Raw genomic sequence first — 24,695 nt, 5'->3', positions numbered from 1 at the left:
GGATTGCTTTGACACCTTTGCCAAAAATATAGTTGGGGTCTGTGTCTGGACTCTATTCAATCTGTTTGTCCCTCCTTATGCCATAACCAGTGTCTTGAATACTGTAGCCAAAGTATAGTTGTGGGTCTGTGTCTGGACTCTATTATTCAATCTGTTTGTCTCTCCTTATGCCATCACCAGTGTCTTGAATACTGTAGCTTTGTACCTAGTAAGACCTTGAGTTTAGGTAGTGGTAGTGAATGAGTTCTTCCTTTTTTGAGTTCTAGGATCAGAAAGTAAGACACTTCACTTGTGTTGGTTCCTGTGAAATAGTAGTCTTCATTTCTTATCTTCCTAAGTAAAAAAATTACATAGTTGAAATATTTTTGTTTTCAACTGTGAGAGAAAACTAAAACTGCCATTTTTTTCCAAGTTGTTCTTTTATAAAGTTGTTTGTCTGATTGTTGCTGTTTTATAATTTATCTTTTTCACTTCCCCTCCCTACCTTTTTGCCTGCCTGGATTGAAATCTCAAGTTTTCCTTATATCTAGGTTCCTTTCCTACTTTTTCTGGCTACATTTCTTTTCTTGTGATGAGAATTCTTAAAATTTACTCTCTTAGCAGCTTTCAAATATGCAACACAATATGCTCAACTATACTCACCATGCTGCACTTATTTTATAACTTGAAGTTTGTACTTCTTGACCCATTTTGCCCACTCCTAGCCTTCTAGCAACCACCAGTCTGTTCTATATATTTTTTTGTTTTTTAGATTTCACATATAACTGAAATCATACGGTATTTGTCTTTTTCTGTCTGGCTTATTTCACTTAGCATAATATCCTCTAGGTTCATCCTTGTTACAGATGTCAAGATTTCAGTTATGACTGAGTAATATTCTATTATATATAAGTACCACATCTTTATCCATTCATCCATTGATGGATGCGTAAGGTGGTTCTATAGTTTGGCTGTTGTGAATAATGCTGCAGTGTATGTATATAGGGGTGTGTGTATTCTTTTCAAATGAGTGTTTATTTTCTTTGGATAAATACCCAGAAGCCAAATTTCTAGATCCTATGGTTGTTCTCTTTTTAATTTTTTATTAAAACCTCCATACTGTTTTCATTTTGTTTCCACCAACCATGAACAAGCGTTCCCTTTTCTCTACTTCCCTACCAACATTTGTTATTTCTTGTCTTTTTGATAGTAGCCCTTCTAATAGGTGTTACATCTCATTGTGGTTTTGATTTGCATTTCCTTGATGATTAGTGATGTTGAGCATCTTTTCATGTGCCTGTTGACCATACCTGTATTGTATTCTTTGAAAAAATGTCTATTCAGATCCTCTGTGCATTTTTAAATCAGATTGTTTGCTTTTTTGTTACTGAGTTATATGAGGTTTGTTTTTACATATTTTGGATGTCAACTCCTTATTAGGTATATGATTTGCAAATATCTTCTCCCAATTAGTAGGTTGTGTTTTCATTTTGTTCATGGTTTTGTTTCCTTTGCTATGCAGCTTTTCAGTTTGGTGTAGTCCCACTTGTTCATTTTTGCTTTTGTGTGGCAATATTTCTTTTTAAAGCTATTAAATGGCCCCTTCTTCAAGCTTCTCTTACTGAAAAATTTCTCTCCAATGAAACTACTCTTCTGTTTCGCCAACTTCATTAGTCCGGTGGTTTTGACTTGGGATATCAGAATCTCTGCAAGAGAGTGTTGAAGGAAGGACAATTTCAAAAGGTTAGTCTTGGCCTCGACTAAGAGCCACTGCCCCTTTTGTCTTTCATTGAATCCCACAACCCAGTCAAAAACCTACCTTATGACTAGGTCTGGACTCATCTCTAAGGCTTTAGGCAGTTTCTGACTCCTTTGATCCTGCATGCTGTGTCAGAATAAGGTCCTTCAGTGCCGCTGTGAAGACATCCTTTCCCTGCTTAAAAAAATTAGTTTCTTTTTCCTTGATTTTAGTTTTTTCTTTTCTTACTTTTAACACCTCTAAATTCCTCTTCTCTTTTCTCTTCAGAATTTCTCAGACTTCTTCCATTTATGCCTATTTAGCTTTCCTCTTGTGGAAGGACACCTCACCGTGCCTCACTTATTCTCACTTCTGTGTCTCAGTTGTTTATTTTGCCAGGAAGTCCCTACCCTCAACCCTCTATGCTCATCCCAAGTTCATCTCTTGACATTCTTCTATCTGCACCCTGTGCTCAGGCCATGATAAGCTGTTGGCAGTTTCGTGGACAACACCCTGCTTTCTACTCCCTACTTCATTCTGTTTACCAAGATGTCCCTATAATTCCTGACTTAACCATTCTTTAAATACCCAGCCCAAATGTTATCCTTTTCTGGCAAGTCTCCACTAATCTTTCACTAAGAAGAATAAAACAACCTATGTGCTCCCACAGCAACTTGAACTTACCTCAATTACATTTCACATTGTCTTGTTTACTTATATATCTGTCTCCCACATTAGTCTCTCCATTTTTTGACTATATGAAAACATTGGATCTTAATTGTCTTTTACTATTACTCAATAAATATTTCTTGAATGAATTAGTTGTGGGTAATTAGAAAGCTTTTCCTTAGCTGTCTAGAATCATTGAAAATTGACAGAAGAATAGTGTTATTTAGGATAATATTTTCAAACTTTTAGCAGTGAAACTCTTTCAAATAAATCTTACGTATAACTCCAATAAGACAAAGCAAAAAGTACAAACTAGAAGTGTTGCATGATTATATTATTTTGTAGTTAGTGAACTGACAAGGTCAAGCAGCTGTAGCTTGAAGTGTTTGGTATTTATAATGTTAAAAGAAGATCTTATTTATTTGCCTATTGTATTTTTCATAAGAGGCCAGCATTACCAGTCTTGTCTATGATGGAATTGATCATTTCTAAGTCTGAAAAATAAGGTTCTCCACTAAAAAGTAAAGTTATGTTCTCTAGTGTTACAGGCTTTTCTCACCAATATTGATCAAACTGGATCTGTTATTGGAGCTTCTTTATGATTGCAGTTACCTATCAAGCAAAAAGACTATTTTTGTTAATGTAAGCCATCACACAATCTTTAAATGGTAATTTAAAAATATGCCCACAAAAACTTGTACATAAATGTTTATAGCAACATTATTCAAAATATATAAAAGGTAGAAACAACCCAGGTGTTTTATCAACTAATGAATAGATAAATTCAATGTGGTATATATGTGGGATATATTTGCCCCAAAAAATGGTAATGAAGTACTGCATACATGCTACAACATTGATGAACCTTGAAAGCATTGTGCTGAATGAAAGAAACCAGCTGCAAAAGATCACATATTGTGTAAGTCCATTCATATGAAATGTCCAGAATAGGCAAATCTGTAAAGATAGAAAGTGGAATGTAGTTGCATAGGGCTGGGAAGAATGAGGAATGATTGCTAGTAGGCCTTTTTATTTGGGGGATAATGAAGATGTTCGAAAATTGTGATGGTTCTACAGTTCTCTGAATGTAATAAAAATTATCAAATTGTATGCTTTAAGTGGGTGCATTATATGTGAATTATATTTCAATAAATTTGTTTAAAAAGATGTAATGAACAGTCTTTTAATGGGATTTATAAAGTGTCTATACCACAGTTGTGCAGATAGAGGCAGTGCTTGGTAATGAGAGAATACCCCACCCTAGTTACCTGGCTATTTTCACCAGAAAAGAGGTTGAAGAAATAAGAAAAATAATCCAGTTATTTTCATTAATAACAGTAGCTTAGCATGAGCTACCCTAAAAGCTTTTGGGTTGAGAATATTCTTACCTAAAATAAAGTTTTTGAGTTTTGATATTCTCTAATTAACAATTCGTAGTTGCTTAGAGCTTTCTCATTTCACCAAAGTAGTATGTGTGTTGAGTGCAATTTTTCTCTTAAACTTATTAGATATGTTTAAAGGACAGGTAATTTTGTTCTTCTCAAGAGACTGTGTCTTTCTTGAAACAATATAATGCTAATGTCAAATTAAAATATAGCTTAGCTGGATGGCTTTAGACATTTGTTTAGTGAATAAAATAATACTAGATATTGTGAAACTTAAAATTAAAATGGAAAGCTTGCTGTCTGTCTTTTAGGAGTATACAGAGGCTATTTGGGGTTGATGTCATTAATGATTTTTAATTTCTTTTTCAATAGGTCACTACTGTTTTTAATGAAGTCACATCATCTTTGGATTTAAATCCTCAAGTGTTACAGCAGTTAGATAGTAAACGACAGCAGGTTCAAATGACAGTTACAGAGACCAACCACGAGTGGCAAGTGTTGCAGTTGAGAGTGCATACGTTTGCTGCATGTGCAGTTGTGAGCTTGCAGCAGCTTCCAGAGAAATTAAATCCTATCGTAAAACCATTAATGGAGACAATTAAAAAAGAAGAGAATACACTAGTACAAAACTATGCGGCTCAGTGCATAGCCAAACTACTTCAGCAGTGCACAGCAAGGATGCCCTGTCCTAATTCAAAAATTATCAGAAACCTCTGTAGCTCACTTTGTGTGGACCCATATCTAACTCCTTGTGTCACATGTCCAGTACCAACACAAAGTGGCCAGGAAAATTCTAAAGGTATATATATAAACCTTCATTTGGGTTAGAGAAAGAATTAACCATTTAAATTTGTTTTCATTTACTTTTAGGTAAATTTAAGCACAAATCCAGTTTATGGTAGAACTTTTTCCCATTTTGAGAGAATTTGTGCATATTGCTAATCAAATCACAACCCCCTAAACTCAAATAGATTATTTGTAAAACACCTGATATCTCATATAAAATGACTGAGATCTATGAGACAGGTGTTAACCCTTCTTGTTCAAGACCATTATTATATGGTTTACTATTAAAACTGGGCTAGAAGTTTGTGTCAAATGTTGAATGCAAGTTCTTCCTGTAAAACTCTGTTTCTCTAATTTAATGTATATCTTATGAAATAAGTGAAGTTTGTTACCTTTAGCAAATAATGCTTAAGCAACTTTTCTGTTTTCATCTGGAGAGTTTACATGGAAAATAAGAATTGCTCTCTGTAGGCTAGTCTCAGGGACCATTGTTCCTTCACATGCCTTACTCCTATATGATTTTTGTTAAGATTCTGGAAAAGCAGATTATTCAAAATCTAATAGGTTTGCAACTTTGATGCAATAGAAGTCTTAAAAAATGTAAATGAACTGGAAAAGTAAAGGGTTATTGTGAATATCAACATCTTAAAAATGTCATAGGGTGACACTCCTCCCTCTCCCCCCGTGCTGTGAGGCAGCCGTATTTTGCAGTGGTTGATGTTTCTGAATTCATGGTAACTGAGAGACTTGCGTGGAATACTTCTTAATATTTCTTTTGTTACCTAAAAATATACATCTTTTAAAAAACTTAATGTACTTTAATTGAAGGCATAGTCATTTTTGCATGTGGTATTTCTTGTTAACATGATTCTATGACTGATTAAGTATGATCCTATGCAAATACCAAAACATCTAACTGAACAATGTCACAAATTAGTATGTTACCATTTCATTATCTAAAGAAAATATCATTGGTCTATAAAAATTGAGGCTTAAAATACATAGTTTTAAAATATGTTTTATCTCTTTGTAGCAGAAAGCATTTGATCACCTATGTTATGCTTAATAAGGTTATTTAACTTCTTTCTTACTAGGATTGAACTCTGAAAAAGATGGAATGCACCATACTGTCACTAAGCACAGAGGTATAATTACACTCTACAGGCATCAGAAAGCTGCTTTTGCTATCACAAGTAGGCGAGGTCCGACCCCCAAAGCAGTAAAAGCTCAAATAGCAGATCTTCCTGCAGGAAGTGGTGGAAATACCCTTGTTGAACTTGATGAGGTAAAGTTTTTTTCTTTGACTATTCAGGTTTTTAAAAAATATTTTACAGATTGAGTTGTCTTACCAGCTTCCAGATTTGTATTTTTATATTTTTTAATGAAAGATCTAGGATTAATAACCTTTTGGCGTACTCTAGCAGTATGACCCAGAAAAACTGCAAACTTCTTCAAATTTCTCATGCCTCTTCTATCTTTATCAGCTTAACTTTTATTATCTTCCTAGGCAACAAAACCTCTTGATAGTGGGTACATAAGTCATTCATAAATATAAACTAATAAACTCCTAAAATAGTGACTACAGAGATATCACAGTGAAAGGTAACTTCTTAAAAGTCCTGTCAATGTCAGGAATTACTGTTGATACTCAGAGGATAAGTTTGTAACTGTCAAATAATAGTCATTTGACTTTTAGCCAGCCTGGAACTTATTAAATCTGTGATGTTAGGTGGGAATCTAAATTTATTTTCCCATATGAATAGCCAGTTATCCCATTATTGAATCCTTTCCTCTCTTATTTATGACACCTCTGTTATATATCATACTTCATATATGTGAGGATCTGTTTGTGTTTTCTTTCCTGTATCATTGGTCTACTTGTTCTACAGTACAATCTTCTTTAAAGGCAATTTTAAAAAGTGTTTGGTTTTTGAAAATCTTACACTCATAATATTAACAATGGAATGAATGCTTTAGATAGCTCTTTTGGTTGCATAACATAAAAATTTACCTGAGTTCATCAGTAAACTCTCAATGGTAAAAGACATGAGTTCAATACATTTCTGCAAAATACAGTCCTATTTATGTTTTTTCAAATCAGAATCTTAGCTTATTATCTTTATTTCCTTTAAAATATTCTACGAATGAATGCTTTTCACTATCTTCTTCCCATAATAATCTTAATAAAAAATTAACTGTGATTTTGATAATTATACCTCTATGGTTTGCATAGTTCTTCTACCACTTAAAAATAATTTTAAAGCTATAGGTATACCTCATTTTTTTGTACTTTGCTTTATTGGGCTTCACAGATGCTGTGTTTTTTACAAATGGAAGTTGTGTGGTCACCTTGCATCAAGCAAAATTGGTGCCATTTTTCCATCAGTGTCATTTGCTCACTTTGTGTCACTGTGTCACATCTTGGTTTTTCTTACAGTATTTCAAACTTTCTCATTATAATTATATTTGTTATGATCTGTGATCAGTGATTAAACTCATTGAATGTTTAGGTAATGGTTAGCATTTTTAGCAATAAAATATTTTTTAAGTTAGGTATGTACGTTTTTTTTAGACATACTGCTATTGCAGACTTAGTAGACTACAGTACAATGTAAACAACTTTTATAGGTGTTGGGAAACCAAAAATCTAATTTGACTTGCTTTAAATAAGGACAAATCATAATCTCCTTTGTAATTTGTTGTTTCCTTGGGATAAGAAGAAGAAAAAAACTATCACTTAGGACTGTCTCTACAAACTGCCCATAATCTTCTTTTCCTTACCCCAACGCCAAAAAAGTGTTTTACTTTAGACATGAAAATCTAGTTTGGGGTTTTATGCTTATATAATTATGAAAATGCTTGTGTTAGGATAAGTATATCCAATAATTGCTTAGTTAATGATAACACCATGCATTCTTAGATGATGACTTTGAAGTTCTCTTAATAAAATTTCAAATACATTATCCTTTTTTTCCAAAATTCTAGTTTCAACTAACATTTAATTTTAGGCCCAGAAGCCTTACGTGGTACAACGGAGAGGAGCTGAATTTGCCTTGACAACTATAGTGAAGCATTTTGGTGGTGAAATGGCAGTGAAGTTGCCACATCTCTGGGATGCTATGGTTGGTCCACTGAGAAATACAATCAACATAAGTAATTTTGGTATGTACATAATTTTCTGAGTTGGATTTTTAACTAATTTCAATATACATCTGATATATATATATATTCCTTTAAAATAAAAATGGTTATACCTATTTATTCCATACCACCTGTTAAGTTTTAAAATGGAAGGTCTTGGTAAAACATTCATTTTCATGTGATTTGGTATATTTTTTGCTTTTTTTTTTCTATTACATATTTAGAAAGATATTTGAAATGGATCATTATGTTAAACTTCCTTGTTTTTAGTACCTCAACACTTAAATTAATGGTATAGCATTTAATTTTACATTAAAAAGCAAAATAGATTCTCCTGTGGTAGCTGGGGAGATGCTAAAACTTTTTGTGGGCTCCACATTTTGAAAGTTATTTGCAAGGTGATATGCACTTAGATATATGCAATATATTTTAATAGATGGGAAGACCCTCCTGGAAAAGGGAGATGGCCCTGCCCAAGAATTAGTGAATTCTCTGCAAGTTTTTGAAACAGCAGCAGCTTCAATGGATTCTGAGCTTCATCCCTTGGTAACTAACTAATACAAATATAGTTTTCTTCTAATAAAACAAGTGGTCTTATTAAAAAGTCTTAAGTTTGAAAATGCAACTTTGATGCCATCCTTAGTGATTTGTATTTTCTTTTATATAACTTAACTAGAGTACTTCTGTATGGACAGCACAATTCTTGTGGGCTTTGAGGTGGCACTGGGCACATAAATGATAGAAAATCTACTTTGGGAGCTTAGAATGTGGGGCAGTTGGGACAGGGCTCTAATAACACAGAAACCAGGTGTAAACAGGAAGGAAAGCCGGCCCTGACCATCGACACCACATTGATAGTCTAGCTTCAAGAAAGGAAGAGCACAGGTACTAAAACCTTTCCCAAGATAAGTGTAAAGGTAGAAGAAAGTTATCTACCCAAGATGAAACTAGTGAGTGACAAAGATAGAGTACCAGTTGGTGTTTTAACTATAAGCAATTTTTTTTTAATTGGAACAGGAGAAGGGAACAGACTGAAAAATTTTCTTTTTTTTTCCTAAAGAAGAAAGTACAGGCATATCTTATTTCATTGTGCATTGCTTTATTGCACTTCACTTCTCTCTCTTGCTTTTAAAAAAAAGATACTGCTTTTTTTAAATAAATTGAAGGTTTGTGGGCGTCCCTGCATTCAGCAGTCTTGGCACCATTTTCCAACAGGTTGTATACCTCTGTGTGTCACATTTTGGTAATTCTCACAGTTTTAAACCCTTTGCATTATTATATTTGTTATGGTGATGAGTAATCAGTGATCTTTAATGTTACTATGGTAATTGTTTTGGGGTGCCATGAACTGCATATAAGTTCACCATATAAGATGGTGAACTTACCCAATAAATGTTGTAAGTATTTCAACTGCACCACCAATTGGCCATACCCCTGTCTCTCTCTCACTCTTTGGGTCTCCCTATTCCCTGAGTTACAACATTGAAATTAGGCCAGTTAATAACAACCCTAGTGGCCTCTGAGTGTTCAGGTGACCGAAGAGTCACACATCTCTCACTTTACGTCAAAAGCTAGAAAGGATTTAATTTAGTAAGGAATACATTGACATAGGCTGAAAGCAAGGCCTCTTGCACCAGTTAACCAAGTTGTGAATGCAAAGGAAACATTCTTGAAGGAAATTAAAGTGCCACTCCAGTGAACACGTGAATGATAAGTGAAACAGGTTTACTCTGATACGGAGAAAGTTTGGTCTGGATAGAAGATCAAACCAGCCACAATATTCCTTTAAGCCAAAGCCTATTCCAGAGCAAGGCCCTAACTCTCTTTAATTTATGAAGGCTCAGAGAGGTAAGGAAGCTACAGAAGGAAATCAGAAGCTAGCAGAGGTTGGTTCATGAGGTTTGAGCAAAGAAACTACCTCTACAGCATAAAAGTGCAAGGTGAAGCAGCAAGGGCTGATATAGAAGCTGCAGCAAGTTATCCAGAAGATCTAGCTAAGATAATTGACGAAGGTGGCTACACCAAATGGCAGGTTTTTCAATGCAGATGAAACAGCCTTATGTTGGAAGATGATGTCTCCTAGGACTTCCCTAGCAGGAGAGAGAAGTCAGTGCCTGGCTTTAAAGCGTCAAAAGATGGGCCCTCTTGTTAGGGTCTAATGTAGCTGGTGACTTTCAGTTGAAGCCAATGCATTGACCATTCTGAAAATCCTAGGGCCCTTAAGGACTATGCTAAATCTACTCTGCCATGCTCTATAAATGGAACAACAAAGTCTGGGTGACAGCACATCTGCTTACAACATGGTTTCCTGAATATTTTGAGCCCACTGTTGAGACCTTTTGCTCAGAAAAAAGGCTCCTTTCAAAATATTATCACTGCTCACTGACAGTGTACCTGGGCACCCAAGAGCTCTGGTGGAGATGGACAATGTTATTTTCATGCCTGCTAACACAACATCCCTGCATTCTGCAGCCCTTGGATCAAAGGAGTCATTTCAACCTTCAAGTCTTATTATTTAAGAAATATACCTCATAAGGCGATAGCTGCCATAGAGAGCGATTCCTTTGTGGATCTGTGCAAAGTAAACTGAAACCCTTCTGGAAAGGATTCACCATCCTAGATGTCATTAAGAACATTTGTGATTAATAGGGAGAAGTCAAGTGTCATTACAGGAGTTTGGAAGAAGTTGATTCCAACCCTTATGGGTTCAAGTCCAAGGTGGAGGAAGTGACTGCAGATATGGTGGAAACAGCAAGAGAATTAGGATTAGAAGTGAAGCCTGACAGTGTGACTCAATCTCATATAAAACTTGAAAGGATGAGCAGTTGCTTCTTAAGGATGAGTAAGAAAGTGGTTTCTTGAGGTAGATCTACTCCCAGTTGAAGATGCTGTGAAGAATGTTGAAATGACATCAAGGGATTAAGAATATTCCATTAATTTATTTAATAAAGCAGCAGCAGGGTAGGAGAGGGTTGATTCCCAATTTTGCAAGAAGTTGTCCTGTGGGTAAACTGCTATCTAAAAATATTGAATGCTGCAGAAAAATCACTTGTGAAAGGAAGAGTCAATTGTAGCAGCAAAAGTTCATTGTTGTCTTACTTTCCAAAATTGCCATAGCCTCCCCACACTTCTGCAGCCACCACCCTGATCTGTCAGCAGCCATCCACACAAATGTGGAATACTCTGCCAGCAAAAAGATTGTGACTCAATCATGGTAACCTTTTTTTTAAAAGCAATAATGCTATTGCATGCTTAATAGACTACATGATAGTGTAAGTGTAACTTATATGCACCAGGAAACCAAGAAATTCATTAGACTTGCTTTATTGCAATAGTTGCTTTATTGAGTTCATCTGGAACTGAACCCTCGCTATCTGATTGTATGCCTGTAGTATTCCTTCCATATAACTGCAACAGGAAGCTCTCTGCAATTTATACTGCTTTGAAGGGTGCTAGTTCCAAGTATCTATTCATATTAACCTAAAAGGGAAACTCTAGAAGAGAATAATGAACTTTTTCTGCCTATACTGTATATCTCATTACCTGTTAAGTTTTGCTGATTTATCATTAGTAAAAAAGGACAGAATCCATCCATATGGTCTTCCCTTCATGTTCAACAATATGCATCCCAACTGAGCTGTAAGGCTAGTCTGTTGAGCAGATATCTGGCTCTCATCGACATTAATCTTAGTGTTCACAGAGCTGACAGTTAACAATGGGATATATTATGCTGTTGTGATCATAATGCCTATGGTAAGCCAGGAAGTTAAAGTGGAAGCTATTTACCAAAGTATAGTGCCTTGAACAAAATAAGCATCACTTCAACCAGAGAGTAAAAAGTATATAATTAAAGCTAAGCCAGTGCTACCAATTTTGGAGGTAGCTGGTAATGTGTGGTGTCACTTTCCCAACCTCAGTGGGAAAACCTTGCAGGTGCCTTTTGATGCATTCCCTATTAATATTTGAAAGAATCAAGTGTTCCCTAATGCCTAAGAGGGTATATTATACAGGGGAGTTTTGCACCTTTTTTTTTCTTCTTAAAAAAGTCTTAATACCTTATTTTGGTATTAGAAAAAATACTGAGAATATTTTGAAAGCAATGTTTTGAAGTAATTGGTGGTATTCTTGAATTTAGAGTCACTTAGAATATTTAGAATCTCTAAGTATGGGCTATTATATTTTAAAGAGTAGATACCCTAACAAGTATTTATTGTTTTGAATTTTTTGTTTGTAGTTGGTACAGCATTTGCCTCATCTTTATATGTGCCTTCAGTACCCCAGCACTGCAGTGAGGCACATGGCTGCTCGTTGTGTAGGCATCATGAGCAAAATAGCTACTATGGACACAATGAATATTTTTTTGGAGAAGGTTCTTCCATGGCTGGGAGCAATTGATGACAATATCAAACAAGAGGGTGCGATTGAAGCACTTGCCTGTATCCTTTTATATTTTGACAAATTATCAGGAATTATATTCATGTTATTTTAGGTGGTCTAAAATAAGTTCGATTTCTTGAAATATACACATACGTAACCTACCTTGTTCCAAAAAGAAAACGTTTTTACTCTTTTGCAGTATTTTTATATTATAAATACATTACAAAAATACTTAAATTTATAAAAATTTTCACACAAAGTTTGAAGAATAGTTGTTTTAAGAGATCTTTTTAATAGGCAAAAATAATTTTATATACTTAATGCACTATGTATTTATATCATAACTGACCTACTTATTTGGTTTATAATCAATGTTTTATTAATGTTAATCAGATACTATGTAAATAGTCCTTATAAACGTACTGTGTTTGCAAAGTTCATTACATGGGTGGAAAATGACTAGAAATGTACAGGCAAGCTCTTTTTTAAGGGAATGGCATCCACTGAAATTCTTTAACTCAAAGTACTGAAAGATATTTCTACCAGCAAGAAAGATGGATGGGGATCAAATCAGTAGAAACTCTGTTTTAGGTATCTCCTGAAGATTGCAGGAGGACTGAACTTGCTGGGCTCGCTGTGTCCAGTTTATGATTGTCAAGATCCTGGTGGAAATTTGGAATTAACCTTTAAGTGACACTGAATTGTGCTCCCTTGCTTGCAGTGTAACTCATTTTATTTTGGTATTAGAATTCTAGAAACTTGTAGGAATTTCTCTTTGGAAAAGATCTTAGTAGTAAAGCTTCCCTCCAACCTTCCTCAGCTGAAAAACATAATTTTATATTCTTAATTAAGAGAAAGTTATATGATGTTTACAAAGAAATAACTGTGCAAATGCTATTATAATTAGATCATAGACCTTTATGGACAGTCTATTCTCTCAATAATACAGGTGAGAAAATGAGGAACTCTTTTAGAAGTTAGTCTTAGTTTGTCAGTTTGTGAAAACATCTGCCACTAACCATTTGGAAATTTCCTTAATAATTTATTCAGGTGTAATGGAACAACTGGATGTTGGTATTGTTCCATATATTGTCCTTTTAGTTGTGCCTGTGTTGGGAAGAATGAGTGATCAGACAGACAGTGTAAGATTCATGGCTACACAGTGCTTTGCAACACTAATTAGACTTATGCCACTTGAGGTAAGTTGAAGATACAGTTTATAGACTTAATGTTTTCTATAATGTCATCCATAATAATTGTAATCCTTTTAAAAGAACATGTCAGGTTAAAAAAATATATTTTAAATATTTTTACATTACAAGCATTAAGAATTTTACATGTTAATGGATAACTTTTTTTTTTAACCAAATGGGTTTTAAGTAAAATTGATTCCTAAAAGAATGATAATTCATTGATGTTACTCTAGAAATAGAGTTGTTCCTAAGTATCCCTGGTAACATTGAGGTAAAGATTCTGTGCTGGAGGTAAATTTGAGAGATGATAATTGAAAATGTAAAAAAGCCAATGAAGTCTCTATGGGAATATGGGGAAAACAGACAAGAAGGCTCAAGTTGGAGGATTTTGTAGTATATTATCCAGAATAATATGTGTGGCAGAAATAATGTATATAGCCTATGCATGGAGTAGAGGTAGTTTGAAGAAAAGAAAGAGCTACGACCTTATACAGGGGAGTTTTGCACCTTTTTTTTTTCTTCTTAAAAAAGTCTTAATACCTTATTTTGGTATTAGAAAAAATACTGAGAATATTTTGACAGCAATGTTTTGAAGTAACCAAGGCACTTGAAATATTTTTTTTCTTTTTTTGAGAGAGCATCTCTCATATTTATTGATCAAATGGTTGTTAACAACAATAAAATTCTGTATAGGGGACTCAATGCACAATCATTAATCCACTCCAAACCTAATTCTCAACAGTCTCCAATCTTCTGAAACATAACAAACAAGTTCTTACATGGTGAACAAATTCTTACATAGTGAATAAGTTCTTACATGGTGAACAGTACAAGGGCAGTCATCACAGAAACTTTCGGTTTTGATCACGCATTATGAACTACAGACAATCAGGTCAAATATGAATATTCGTTTGATTTTTATACTTGATTTATATGTGAATCCCACATTTCTCCCTTATTATTATTATTATTACTTTTATTTTTTATTTTTTTATTTTTATTTTGTTTTTTTGAGAGGGCATCTCTCATATTTATTGATCAAATGGTTGTTAACAACAATAAAATTCAGTATAGGGGGGTCAATGCTCAATGTACAATCATTAATCCATCTCAAGCTTAATTCTCGTCAGTCTCCAATCTTCTGAAGCATAACAAACAAGTTCTTACATGGTGAACGAATTCTTACATAGTGAATAAATTCTTACATGGTGAACAGTACAAGGGCATTCATCACAGAAACTATCGGTTTTGATCATGCATTATGACCTATAAACAATCAGATCAAATATGAATATTCGTTTGATTTTTGTACTTGATTTATATGTTGATCCCACATTTCTCCTATTATTATTATTATTATTATTATTATTATTTTTATTTTTATTTTTATTTATTTATTTTTTTTGAGAGGGCATCTCTCATATTTATTGATCAAATGGTTGTTAACAACAATAAGATTCAGTATAGGGGGGTCAATGCTCAATGTACAATCATTAATCCATCTCAAGCCTAATTCTTGTCAGTCTCCAATCTTCTGAAGCATAACGAACAAGTTCTTACATGGTGAACAAATTCTTACATAGTGAATAAATTCTTACATGGTGAACAGTTCAAGGGCAGTCATCACAGAAACTTTCGGTTTTGATCATGCATTATGACCTATAAACAATCAGGTCAAATATGAATATTCGTTTGATTTTTGTACTTGATTTATATGTTGATCCCACATTTCTCCTATTATTATTATTATTTTTATTTTTAATAAAATGCTGAAGTGGTAGGTAGATGCAAGATAAAGGTAGAAAACATAGTTTAGTGCTGTAAGAGGGCAAATGTAGATGATCAGATGATCAGGTGTGTGCCTATGGACTAAGTATTAATCCAGGCTAGACAAGGGCAGCAAGACATCCACGGATGCAGAAGATTTCTCTCCAAGCAGGGGGGGTGAGGTTCTGAGCCTCACCTCTGTTGATCCCCAAATTCTCACCTGATGGCCCCCCTGCGACTGTGCCTGTCTTAGGTTATTCCTCCCTTGAGGAATCTTACCCGTCTCTGGCTAACCAGTCATCTTCCGGGGCCATACAGGGAAATGTAAAGTTGGTAAGTGAGAGAGAAGCCATATTGTTTGCAAAGGTTAGCTTACTTCTTTGCAGATTTATGCCCTGTGGCTTCTATGCCCAGCACTTGTCTCGGGGTATCTTTACCACCTGGAGGAATTATGATACTCGGTAAATTCGATATGAGGCACGAATTCTATTTAAGGGTTGTAATTAGGAAGGCAGAAGAAAAGCTATAGATATAGCATATGAAGGAAACATGGGAGGATTGATTATTTCTTTGACATATCTTCTTGTATAGTACCTTAAGTATGTATAGGTTTTAAACTACTAACTAATTTGCACACACATATTAACATAATAGGAATACGGTGACATAAACAAAGCAAATCTATAATTACCATCCATCTCCAGTGAAGCCAAGAAAACCATTTAGGCACCTTAGGCATTTGTGAAAATTTATCTATGATATGATGGATATTGTCCAACTGTACTTGAACCATCAGACAAATTAAAGCAGCCCATTTCTGGGATCTGTTCACATCCCATATGTTCTTTTAACCATAGATAGTCTATAGTCATGAGATTTTGGAGTGCTACAAGTTGCACCCCTCCCAACTCCTGGTTGAGTTCCAACAGTACAGATCCGGTCAAATTCGTTGTCTCACTGTATGCACATGCCAGCCTAGACATCTCCCTCCTCATTCCTATGGCAAGTCCAGGAGATGGTGGGCTGGATGCAGCCACAACCGCAGCATCATCCGGATACCTGTGGAGGCTTTTTGATGATCATCCCCCGGCACAAGTCCTCCAGAGAGTGCTGATGCCAGAAGCTCCTCCTCATATCGTATCTTAGTTCATTTTCTGGGTACCCAAGCTAGGCCTTGATCTTCTGCATAGAAATAAACAGACCCTTTGCCCACACTTTGACATGCCCTCTATACCACTGTGCAGAACTCTTTGGAGGTCAGCACACAGTAACTGCTTTTTTTTTTTTTTATTAAGAGAAAGGAATATTATCAGAAAAGAGTACCTCCATAGCTGATCATCTGACACCCTTTAAGTGATCAACATTAAGGATATTTAAAGCATGCATTGATCTTTGATTTACCAATACTTTTATCCTGTCAAGGAGTAATCCCCCTTTTCTTTCTTTCTTTCTTTTTTTTTTTTTTTAATTTTTAATCTACACTTACATGAAGAATACTATGTTTACTATGCTCTCCCCTATATCAGGTCCCCCTAACAACCACATTACGGTTACTGTCCGTCAGCTTAGCAAAATGTTGTAGAGTCACTACTTGTCCTCTCTGTGTTGTGCAGCCCACCCTCCCCTTTCTCCCTCCCCCCCATGCATGCTAATCTTAATACCCCCCTTCTTCTTCCCTCCCCTATCCCTCCCTGCCCACCCATCCTCCCCAGTTCCTTTCCCTTTGGTACCTGTTAGTCCATCTTTGGGTTCTGTAATTCCGCTGCTGTTTTGTTCCTTCAGTTTTTCCTTTGTTCCTATACTCCTCAGATGAGTGAAATCATTTGGTATATCTCTTTCTCCGCTTGGCTTATTTCACTGAGCATAATACTCTCCAGCTCCATCCATGTAGCTGCAAATGGTTGGATTTTTCCACTTCTTATGGCTGAGTAGTATTCCATTGTGTATATGTACCACATCTTCTTTATCCATTCATCTACCGATGGACATTTAGGTTGCTTCCAATTCTTGGCTATTGTAAATAGTGCTGCGATAAACATAGGGGTGCATCTGTCTTTCTCAAACTTGATTGCTGCGTTCTTAGGGTAAATTCCTAGGAGTGGAATTCCTGGGTCAAATGGTAGGTCTGTTTTGAGCATTTTGATGAACCTCCATACTGCTTTCCACAATGGTTGAACTAATTTACATTCCCACCAGCAGTGTAGGAGGGTTCCCCTTTCTCCACAGCCTCGCCAACATTTGTTGTTGTTTGTCTTTTGGATGGCAGCTATCCTTACTGGTGTGAGGTGATACCTCATTGTAGTTTTAATTTGCATTTCTCTGATAATTAGCGATGTGGAGCATCTTTTCATGTGTCTCTTGGCCATCTGTATTTCTTTTTTGGAGAACTGTCCTTCCTCTGCCCATTTTTTAATTGGGTTATTTATTTTTTGTTTGTTGAGGCATGTGAGCTCTTTATATATTCTGGATGTCAAGCCTTTATCGGATCTGTCATTTTCAAATATATTCTCCCATACTGTAGGGTTCCTTTTTGTTCTATTGATGGTGTCATTCGCTGTACAGAAGCTTTTCAGCTTAATGTAGTCCCACTTGCTCATTTTTGCTGTTGTTTTCCTTGCCCAGGGAGATATGTTCAAGAAGAGATCGCTCATGTTTATGTCTAAGAGGTTTTTGCCTATGTTTTTTTCCAAGAGTTTAATGGTTTCATGCCTTACATTCAGGTCTTTGATCCATTTTGAGTTTACCTTTGTATATGGGGTTAGACAATGGTCCAGTTTCATTCTCCTACATGTAGCTGTCCAGTTTTGCCAGCACCATCTGTTGAAGACACTGTCATTTTGCCATTGTATGTCCATGGCTCCTTTATCAAATATTAATTGACCATATATGTTTGGGTTAATTTCTGGAGTCTCTAATCTGTTCCACTGGTCTGTGGCTCTGTTCTTGTGCCAGTACCAAATTGTCTTGATTACTATGGCTTTGTAGTAGAGCTTGAAGTTGGGGAGTGAGATCCCCCCTACTTTATTCTTCTTTTTCTGGATTGCTTTGGCTATTCAGGGTCTTTGGTGTTTCCATATGAATTTTTGAATTATTTGTTCCAGTTCATTGAAGAATGTTGCTGGTAATTTGAGAGGGATTGCATCAAATCTGTATATTGCTTTGGGCAGGATGGCCATTTTGACGATATTAATTCTTCCTAGCCATGAGCATGGGATGAGTTTCCATTTATTAGTGTCCCCTTTAATTTCTCTTAAGAGTGACTTGTAGTTTTCAGAGTGTAAGTCTTTCACTTCTTTGGTTAGGTTTATTCCTAGGTATTTTATTCTTTTTGATGCAATGGTGAATGGAATTGTTTTCCTGATTTCTCTTTCTATTGATTCGTTGTTAGTGTATAGGAAAGCTACAGATTTCTGTGTGTTAATTTTGTATCGTGCAACTTTGCTGTATTCCGATATCAGTTCTAGTAGTTTTGGAATGGAGTCTTTAGGGTTTTTTATGTACAGTATTATATCATCTGCAAATAGTGACAGTTTAACTTCTTCTTTACCAATCTGGATTCCTTGTATTTCTTTGTTTTGTCTGATTGCCGTGGCTAGGACATCCAGTACTATGTTAAATAACAGTGGGGAGAGTGGGCATCCCTGTCTGGTTCCCGATCTCAGAGAAAATGCTTTCAGCTTCTCGCTGTTCAGTATAATGCTGGCTGTGGGTTTATCATATATGGCCTTTATTATGTTGAGGTACTTGCCCTCTATTCCCATTTTGCTGAGAGTTTTTATCATGAATGGATGTTGAATTTTGTCAAATGCTTTTTCAGCATCTATGGAGATGATCATGTGGTTTTTGTCTTTCTTTTTGTTGATGTGGTGGATGATGTTGATGGATTTTCGAATGTTGTACCATCCTTGCATCCCTGGGATGAACCCCACTTGGTCATGGTGTATGATCCTTTTGATATACTGTTGAATTCTGTTTGCTAATATTTTATTGAGTATTTTTGTATCTACATTCATCAGGGATATTGGTCTGTAATTTTCTTTTTTGGTGGGGTCTTTTCCTGGTTTTGGTATTAGGGTGATGTTGGCTTCATAGAATGAGTTTGGGAGTATTCTCTCTTCTTCTATTTTGTGGAACACTTTAAGGAGAATGGGTATTATGTCTTCTCTGTGTGTCTGATAAAATTCCGAGGTAAATCCGTCCGGCCCCGGGGTTTTGTTCTTGGGTAGTTTTTTGATTACTGTTTCAATTTCTTTGCTTGTAATTGGTTTGTTTAACTTTTGTGTTTCTTCCTTGGTCAGTCTTGGGAGGTTGTATTTTTCTAGGAAGTTGTCCATTTCTTCTAGGTTTTCCAGCTTGTTGGCATATAGGTTTTCATAGTAGTCTTTAATAATTCTTTGTATTTCTGTGGAGTCTGTCGTGATTTTTCCATTCTCATTTCTGATTATGTTGATTTGTGTTGACTCTCTTTTTCTCTTAATAAGTTGGGCTAGAGGCTTATCTATTTTGTTTATTTTCTCAAAGAACCAGCTCTTGGTTTCGTTGATTTTTGCTATTGTTTTATTCTTCTCAATTTTGTTTATTTCTTCTCTGATCTTTATTATGTCCCTCCTTCTGCTGACTTTAGGCCTCATTTGTTCTTCTTTTTCCAGTTTTAATAATTGTGATGTTAGACTATTCATTTGGGATTGTTCTTCCTTCTTCAAGTGTGCCTGGATTGCTATATACTTGCCTCTTAAGACTGCTTTCGCTGCATCCCACGGAAGTTGGGGCTTAGTGTTGTTGTTGTCATTTGTTTCTATATATTCCTTGATCTCTATTTTGATTTGTTCATTGATCCATTGATTATTTAGTAGCATGTTGTTAAGCCTCCATGTGTTTGTGAGCCTTTTTGTTTTCTTTGTAGAATTTATTTCTACTTTCATACCTTTGTGGTCTGAAAAATTGGTTGGTAGAATTTCAATATTTTGGAATTTACTGAGGCTCTTTTTGTGAGCTAGTATGTGGTCTATTCTGGAGAATGTTCCATGTGCACTTGAGAAGAATGTATATCCTGTTGCTTTTGGATGTAGAGTTCTATAGATGTCTATTAGGTCCATCTGTTCTAGTGTGTTGTTCAGTGCCTGTGTGTCTTATTTTCTGCCCGGTGGATCTATCCTTTGGGGTGAGTGGTGTGTTGAAGTCTCCTACAATGAATGCATTGCAGTCTATTTCCCTCTTTAGTTCTGTTAGTGTTTGCTTCACATATGCTGGTGCTCCTGTATTGGGTGCATATATATTTAGAATGGTTATATTCTCTTGTTGGACTGAGCCCTTTATCATTATGTAGTATTCTTCTTTATCTCTTGTTACTTTCTTTGTTTTGAAGTCTATTTTGTCTGATATTAGTACTGCAACCCCTGCTTTCTTCTCACTGTTGTTTGCCTGAAATATGTTTTTCCATCCCTTGACTTTTAGTCTATGCTTATCTTTGGGTTTAAGGTGAGTTTCTTGTAAGCAGCATATAGATGGGTCTTGCTTTTTTATCCATTCTATTACTCTATGTCTTTTGATTGGTGCATTAAGTCCATTTACATTTAGGGTGACTATTGAGAGATATGTAGTTATTGCCATTGCAGGCTTTAGATTCGTGGTTACCAAAGGTTCAAGGTTAGCTTCTTTAGTATCTTACTGCCTAACTTAGCTCGCTTATTGAGCTGTTATATACACTGTCTGGAGATTCTTTTCTTCTCTCCCTTCTTATTCCTCCTCCTCCATTCTTCATATGTTGCATGTTTTATTCTGTGCTCTTTTTAGGGGTGCTCCCATCTAGAGCAGTCCCTGTAGGATGCCCTGTAGAGGTGTTTGTGGGAAGCAAATTCCCTCAGCTTTTGCTTGTCTGGGAATTGTTTAATCCCATATTTAAATGATAGTCGTGCTGGATACAGTATCCTTGGTTCAAGGCCCTTCTGTTTCATTGCATTAAGTATATCATGCCATTCTCTTCTGGCCTGTAGGGTTTCTGTCGAGAAGTCTGATGTTAGCCTGATGGGTTTTCCTTTATAGGTGACCTTTTTCTCTCTAGCTGCCTTTAAAACTCTTTCCTTGTCCTTGATCCTTGCCATTTTAATTACTATGTGTCTTGGTGTTGTCCTCCTTGGATCCTTCCTGTTGGGAGTTCTGTGTAATTCCATGGTCTGTTCGATTATTTCCTCCCCTAGTTTGGGGAAGTTTTCAGCAATTATTTCTTCAAAGAGACTTCCTATCCCTTTTACTCTTTCTTCTTCTTCTGGTATCCCTATAATACGAATATTATTCCTTTTGGCTTGGTCACATATTTCTCTTAGTGTTGTTTCATTCCTGGAGATCCTTGTATCTCTCTCTATGTCAGCTTCTATACATTCCTGTTCTCTGGCTTCTATTCCTTCAATGGTCTTTTGCATCTTATCCATTCTACTTATAAATCCTTCCAGGGATTGTTTCACTTCTGTGATCTCCTTCCTGACATCTGTGATCTTCTTCCCGACTTCATCCCACTGTTCTTGCATTTTTCTCTGCATCTCATCCCACTGGTCTTGCATTTTTCTCTGCATCTCATCCCATTGCTCTTGCATTTTTCTCTGCATCTCTGTCAGCATGTTCATGATTTTTATTTTAAATTCTTTTTCAGGAGGACTAGTTAGGTCTGCCTCCCTCTCAGGTGTTGTCTCTGTGAGCTTTGTCTGCCTGTAGTTTTGCCTTTTCATGGTGATAGAGATAGTTTGCAGAGCTGGTACAAGTGACCGCTGGAAGAGCTTCCCTTCTTGTTGGTTTGTGGCCTTCTCCTGGGAGAACAGCGACCTCTAGTGGCTTGTGCTGGGCAGCTGTGCGCAGACAGGGCTTCTGCTTCCTGCCCAGTTGCTATGGTCTTTATCTCCGCTGTTGCTGTGGGCTTGGCCTGGCTGGGGCTGTTCCTCCAAAATGGTGGAGCCCTGTTGGAGGGGGAGCGGCCGGGAGGCTATTTATCTCTGTAAGGGGCCTCTGTGCTCCCTGCTGCCCAGGGGGTTAGAGTGCCCAGAGATCCCCAGATTCCCTGCCTCTGGTCTAAGTGACCTGTCCTGCCCCTTTAAGACTTCCAAAAAGCATTCTCCAAACCAAAACAACAACAGCAACAATGAGAGAGGGAACAGAAAGAAAAAAAAAGGAAAAAACACGAGATTTTTTTTTTGTCCTCAGGTGCCGGTCCCAGCCTCCCACTCACTGGTCCTGCTGCCCTGTCTCCCTAGCACCAGGGTCCCTGTCCTTTCAAGGCTTCCAGAAAGCACCCACCCACCGGTCCCGCAGGGAAAGAACGCTCGATATTCTTTGTCCTCAGGCGCTGGTCCCAGGCACCTGCTCACCAGTCCTGCTGCCCTGCCTCCCTAGCACTGGGGTCCGTGTCCCTTTAAGGCTTCCAAAAAGCACTCGCCAAAAAGAGAGAAAAAAGGGAAAAACGCGCGATTTCCTCCGTCCTCAGGTGCCGGTCTCAGGCACCCGCCCACCGGTCCCACAGGGAAAAACGCGGGATATTCTTTCTCCTCAGGTGCCGGTCCCAGGCACCCGCTCACCAGTCCTGCCGCCCTGCCTCCCTATCACCGGGGTCCCTGTCCCTTTTAGGCTTCCAAAACGCACTCACAAAAAAGAGAAAAAAAAAAGGTGAAAAACGCACAATTTCCTCTGTCCTCAAGTGCCGGTCTCAGGCACCCCCCCACCGGTCCCACAGAGAAAAACGTGGGATATTCTTTGTCCTCAGGCGCCGGTCCCAGGCACCCGCTCACTGGTCCCGCCACCCTGCCTCCCTAGCACCGGGGTCCCTGTCCCTTTAAGGCTTCCAAAAAGCGCTCGCCAAAAAGAGAAAAAAAAAAGGGGGGAAAAATGCGCGATTTCCTCCGTCCTCAGGCGCCGGTCTCAGGCACCCGTCCGCCGGTCCCGCAGGGAGAAATGCGGGATATTCTTTGTCCTCAGGCGCCGGTCCCAGGCACCTGCTCACCGGTCCCGCCACCCTGCCTCCCTAGCAACGGGGGCCAGTCCCTTTAAGGCTTCCAAAAAGCACTCGCCAAAAAAAAACCGTTCCGGTTTCTTTCCACCCGCCGGGAGCCGGGGGGAGGGGCGCTCGGTTCCCGCCGGGCCAGGGCTTGTATCTTACCCCCTTTGCAAAGCGCTGGGTTCTTGCAGGTGTGGATGTGGTCTGGATGTTGTCCTGTGTCCTGTGGTCTCTATTTTAGGAAGATTTTTCTTTGTTATATTTTCATAGGTCTATGTGTTTTTGGGAGGAGATTTCCACTGTTCTTCTCACGGCGCCATCCTGGCTCCGCCTTCCGGCACTTGAAATATTTTAATGGGGTTTTAGTATTGTAATTTGGGAAATAAGTAGATATACTTTCCATCAATGTTGTAGTATGTATCAGTACTTCCTTTTTATGGCTGAATAAGTACTCCATTGTATAGATATAACATATTTTGTTTATCCATTCACCTGTTGATGGGCTTTTGGATTGTTACCAGCTTTTGACTATTATGAATGATGCTACTATAAACATGCACATATAAGTCTTCGTGTGGACATAGTTTTATTTCTTTTGAGCAGATATCTAAGAATGGAATCACTGCGTCATATGATGTTTAGTTATTTAAGAAACTGCGAAACTATTTTTCATTCCTACCATCAAAGTATGAGCCTAGAAAAAAAGTTTGACTATACCTGATAAATTTGAAGATTTCCATCCTGATTACCTATCAAATCCATCCTAGGTATATATATCATAAAGAAATTCATATATGTGTACCAAGACACAGCTTCAAGAATAATTATTACAGCATCATTTATAGTAGTCTTAGCACCACTCAAATGTTCATCATTGGCAGAGTAAATATGTTAACTGTGGATAATTATACTGCAATAAGAATGAGCAAAGTATAGCTTAAAATAAGATTCCATTTTTGTTAAGTTCAGAACTAGGCAAAATTGTATGGGATGCATGCATATGGGTAAAAGGCATAAAGAAAAGTAAGAAATTGTTATGACAGTAAAGTGATTATCTCTTGGGGAAAGGAGAGTGGGTTATCATTGGGAAGGAGCCCATGGGATCTTTTAAGATGATGGCAGAACTATTTTTCTTGATTTGGTAATTGTTATAAAGGTGTCTTTTATAATTTATTAAATTGTACATTTGTTTATATATAATCTCTGCATGAATATTTTATTCCACAAGAAATAATGGAAAACCACTATGACCAAAAAAGAAAAGTAAAAATAACTAGACCCAGAATCAAAAGATGAAACTGACATTTCCAAGGTTGTTTCCATCCTCTGCTTCCTAGGGCTTATTCGTATCTGGTAACACTTGGACCTTGCATCATCTTATCTGTAAACTAAATTGGTTATACTTAGTCCCTTTGGCAGTTTTCAGCTTTGGGAATCAGTGAGTGATGTTAACCATCATGTGTTCTTTGAACAAAGGAGTAGATGATGAACGCAGTGTTTTAGAAAAATTAGTCTAAGCTGAAAGCAGTATTTTAGGAAAATCAGTTTAACAGCCTTTTGAATGTGGATTAAAATGGAAGTGCCCTAAAAGAGATCCCACATCTTGTGAGATGATAAAGGATCTAAACTTTTTTTTTTTAAAGAATGACAGTACTTGATAAATTGGCAAAGAAAGGAGATTT

The 24,695-nt window shown here is 36.9% G+C and overlaps 1 protein-coding gene across 2 annotated transcripts in view; it reads left to right on the top strand.

The window, feature by feature from the left end:
• Positions 1-24,695, top strand: part of BTAF1 (B-TFIID TATA-box binding protein associated factor 1) — a 131,971-nt gene that overhangs the window by 69,912 nt on the left and 37,364 nt on the right. For both annotated transcript variants that reach the window (XM_073240707.1, XM_073240706.1), the window contains exons 20-25: positions 4,144-4,570; positions 5,652-5,842; positions 7,566-7,719; positions 8,135-8,244; positions 11,933-12,134; positions 13,126-13,274. In XM_073240707.1, coding sequence (XP_073096808.1) covers positions 4,144-4,570; positions 5,652-5,842; positions 7,566-7,719; positions 8,135-8,244; positions 11,933-12,134; positions 13,126-13,274 — 1,233 coding nt within the window. The remainder of the gene's footprint in view (positions 1-4,143; positions 4,571-5,651; positions 5,843-7,565; positions 7,720-8,134; positions 8,245-11,932; positions 12,135-13,125; positions 13,275-24,695) is intronic.

This window comes from Manis javanica, chromosome 7 (assembly GCF_040802235.1).
Source record: "Manis javanica isolate MJ-LG chromosome 7, MJ_LKY, whole genome shotgun sequence".
NCBI classification, from domain to species: Eukaryota; Metazoa; Chordata; class Mammalia; order Pholidota; family Manidae; genus Manis; species Manis javanica.
Note: the sequence above shows the minus strand (reverse complement) of the source record. Positions and strands in the feature narration are given on the sequence as shown.